This window comes from Tarenaya hassleriana, unplaced genomic scaffold (genome assembly GCF_000463585.1).
Source record: "Tarenaya hassleriana unplaced genomic scaffold, ASM46358v1 Cleome39, whole genome shotgun sequence".
Classification (NCBI taxonomy): Eukaryota; Viridiplantae; Streptophyta; class Magnoliopsida; order Brassicales; family Cleomaceae; genus Tarenaya; species Tarenaya hassleriana.
This window is the reverse complement of record NW_010966822.1, coordinates 1,203,262-1,207,245: the sequence shown is the minus strand read 5'-3', so window position 1 is coordinate 1,207,245 and position 3,984 is coordinate 1,203,262. Positions and strand designations below refer to the sequence as shown.

The 3,984-nt window shown below is 39.1% G+C and overlaps 1 protein-coding gene across 1 annotated transcript; it reads right to left on the bottom strand.

The window, feature by feature from the left end:
* On the bottom strand, positions 1-1,735 carry LOC104823045. The gene has a single exon (XM_010554466.2). It carries the CDS (start codon positions 1,102-1,104, stop codon positions 208-210), a length of 897 nt encoding a protein of 298 aa, XP_010552768.1. The 5' UTR covers positions 1,105-1,735; the 3' UTR covers positions 1-207.
* Between the last annotated feature and the right edge of the window lie 2,249 nt (positions 1,736-3,984).

Here is a 3,984-nt window from a genome sequence, read left to right as displayed (position 1 = left end):
TGTCATAATCTTCAGACAAAATCCAATCCCAACTTCTTTATGGCTGTCATACATAGTTTATGAGAATTACTGTAAAAACTGGGTACATGCATTATGCATATTTGGGATTTGAAATTAATTTGTGAGATGGTTACTAAAAAAAACTCTGACTTTGGTCGTTGTAAGAAGGTATTAGAGAATGAAATTGGGAATTGCTTGAAATACTCTCTATTCACTCTTATGGGCATACAGAATAAGAGTGAAACCGGCTTCTTTAAATGGTCGGGGAGGACAAGACAACCACGGCGACTCGAACGCCGCCGGATCAAACGCACCGCTCGATCTTTCATCCGCACGGAACATGAACACTGCCGCGTTATCGCCCGCTGCGTTACCAAAGAGCCAGCTGTGAACGTCCCAAAACACATCCACGGGAAGGCCGTCGATGAATACCGTGTCGTTTCCCCTGAATTTCCATTTCAGCCGTCGGATCTGCACCAGACGCTTCCCGTCGATCCTGATCGATAGACACGGATCTCCCGCGTGGACCGCATCGCACTCGATCGCAATGTCGTGGGTTCTCCCTCCGCCGTGGAACTGAGCCCTTGTGGTGTAGAGTTTCTTCCCGAAAACGTGCTCTTTCTTCGCCACGAAAACGGCGTTACAGGAACCCCCCGCCGTTGAAATCCCGATCTTCTTGTACGCCTCTTTCTTCATGTCCCCCAAAAGCAACAGCAATTCGTGGTCAAGCACCACGGCCAAGTAAAAACCTTCTGTCGGATCGGGCCCGCAAGCGAATCTAGCCCTCGACAGATCCCAGAAAACACCGATTTCGGAGGAACCCACCTCGAGACCCTTGGACCCTTTACGCCTGGCGAAAATCCACGGCTTGATGTCGACTTTGCAGATGCACTGATTTTTCGAGTCGTCGATGGCGACGCTGAGGCCTTGGCCCATGAGATTTCTGAACCAAGAGATGGAGATCATGAAGCTACCGTCGGCTGAGTTACAGTGATATACGCAAGTGACCAAATTCTGAGCTGCTTTGGAGGTGCACGACGACGATGAAGACGAATCGGCCACTTGAACTCCGTTTTCTCCGAAACAAGTAGGAAAATCTCTCATTTTTTCTTCTCTCTCTCTCTCTCTCTCTCCCCTGCGGTTCTCTTCAAACTCTGTTCCAGAAATTCGCAAGAAATGGCAACAGGGTTTCCCTTTTTGCTAAACCCAGATGGTAGAGGCGGCAGAACTTACCAATTTCCCTGCGATGTTGTCACTACACGACCGAATCACGGAGGGAGATGGCAACTAACCAGACACGGGGCTTAATTTATATGTGAACTACACTGATCGCAAAGGCAGGAACAGAACCTGAGATTTATTGGGGGAAGGTCGGGCGATGAGCGAACCCTAGATTTCTCCGAAATGCTGGTTTCCAATTTCCCCAGTTCTAATTACTTTCGGTTGAGAAAGAAGAAACGGGTGGCATTGGCAGCTGGTCACTCGCTGGATAAAGACTGCAGTTTCTATACGCTGAAGAATAAAGCAAGAGCAAAAAGCACAAGCGACGGGGCTGACAATTTCGGACAGATTTGGTTTATTGTATACTTATATATGGTCGTATTATGATAGAATCTATGGTCTGCTGGGGGACAATTTTATTTTTATGGAAATCAATTATGTCTTAGATAAAGACTAATCCATGTTGTGAATTTAGTTGTAATTAATCTCGGCGAGATTCTTTTTTGACGATGTTAGAACTCTTTGGTCATTCTCTGAATAACATCTTTTTTTTTTTAATTATGGATTTTGAATGAGAAATTATAATCCGCAAAATCAAAACTTGTATTGCAAATTGCAATCGGGTCCAATGAAATGATGGGAAATAAATCTACTTGGATGGGAAACCGAAATTATAGCTAACGTGTTGTAGAAAAAGAATCATAAAGTTTTTTTTTTGGTGGCAAATGAGGAAAAAAACAACTTTACACCACAAAAAATGTTGAAGGATTATTGGTAATACTGAGATGTGAATAATAATAATATTAATAATAACAACAACCTGGTTTAACCGATAAAGAAAAAAAAACAAAACTCTTTTTCAACTGGGGATCGAGTTGTCAATTGAAAAGCGATATTCACCCGATCTTCTGAGATATGTAATCGTATCAAAAACCCGATAAATTTCGATATTATAAAAAAAACTTTAATCATGTTTTTTAGCCATTCGATTTTGCTTATTGTTTAATTCAACAGCATATAGTCACCGTAACTTAAAGCAATAAAAAAATAACTAAGCTAAGATTAAGAAGAGATTAGGGGTTGGTAATAGAGGATTACCCGCTCGTTTCCGGGATCATAACCTCGTTAATCGACAAAATTAGTCGTAGAGATCCCGAGAAATCCGTGCCTTTAAAAAGATAAAAGCGGTGAATACAAGACAAAAGCGCCTATCCAGGCAGGGAACATTCACTTTGAATCAGAAGGTTCTCAGGATATACAAACATGATTTTGGATTACCCAAGTATTGGGCCTCTGTTACATAATTTAGGCCCATTTATCTATCCGTGCCGAGAACCCACAAACCATTTAACCCTCGTGGAGATGCATGGGCTGTATAACTCAATTTTAAATAAAAATAAATTAAAGAAGCCCATCACACACTTGCTGGTCTCTGTCAGTGTTTATATGTGAGTGGACGTTGTAATGTTTTATGTATGCATTGTCATCGATGACAGTATTTTTTGGAGGTCAGTTATAAGTTTATAACTTATGTTCCAAAATCCGAATTTGGTGTTTGATAACAATACTTTTTTCATGATAATATTATAAAAGTTGATCGGTTGAACTAACCAATGAAACAAGAGATGAGGTTAGCATGGAGAGAAATACTCATCTATATTTTTTCAATATTCTTGGAGATATAGTTGGACGAAACGAACGATAAATTTACGAATTATAAAAAAAAAAAGATGAGGTTGTTCGGTATGATTGTTACATAATTATTTATACTTATTTACTACGTACGATGAAGGCACAGACCAAACGTATTTCACGAGTACTTGACTATGTAATCTCCACCTCTTGTGCACACGATTTGTCGAGATAAAATAAAATAGAGTACATATAAGATTCGGGCATCGATTATGTGATATAGTTCTTTTTGGGTAACCGGTTATTCTATATCAATGTTCAAATTAATTCAGGAATCGTGAGTCCGTAAGCTGATTTGGAATATAATATACCTCCCTCTCTAATCTTGAAATTCAAATTCGAGACAAGGTATACGCTTTGCATCCCTTTTCAACGGTTGAATGTGATTGTCTTTTAGTTTAATGATACTATTTTAAAGAAAGAGGTAGGAGACAAAGTGATATATACTAGCAGGTGAAAGACCTTTTATATATACATATATATAAAAGAGCACACATTGGGTTTCTTTAAGAAAACATAGCTATTATTAGTGTAGTGTATAGAGATATGTACGGTGTAGAGATTTAAATTAAATATGGCCTGAGGCATATAGTTAATGTAGACGAGAGAAGAGATGCAATAAATAAAATTAAGCAAGAGAGATTCCCGCTACAACTTGACTGGGTCTTCTTCAATAATTGACGACACTGTTTGGGGGCTCATCTTTATAGAAACGTAATATGAACGGATTACAATTATTTTTATATATATATATATATATTATAAGGCCACATGCATTTTCAGGATCTCGATTTATGACGAATAAACCAACTGATGGTTGTTGCTACCCTTTTGTTATGTCCATTTTAGACTTTGAGAACGTACAACTCAAATGTTTTTATATCCGTACATTGACAGCATGGGGGCATGGAGACAAATGAAAGGCCAAGTCGTCGGGAGAAAAAAAGACAAACTTCATGCAATGCATGCAATCCAACGCCAACGTTAAATCCCTTTTACGTACATTTTCAGCTCTTTTTCCACTTCCTCAAAAGCTGGTCCCTGTTTTTTTTTTTTTTTTTTTTTTTTTTT

Bases quoted from the DNA above. Each gene is read 5' to 3' on its own strand.
- LOC104823045 (XM_010554466.2), bottom strand. From the start codon at position 1,104: ATGAGAGATTTTCCTACTTGTTTCGGAGAAAACGGAGTTCAAGTGGCC.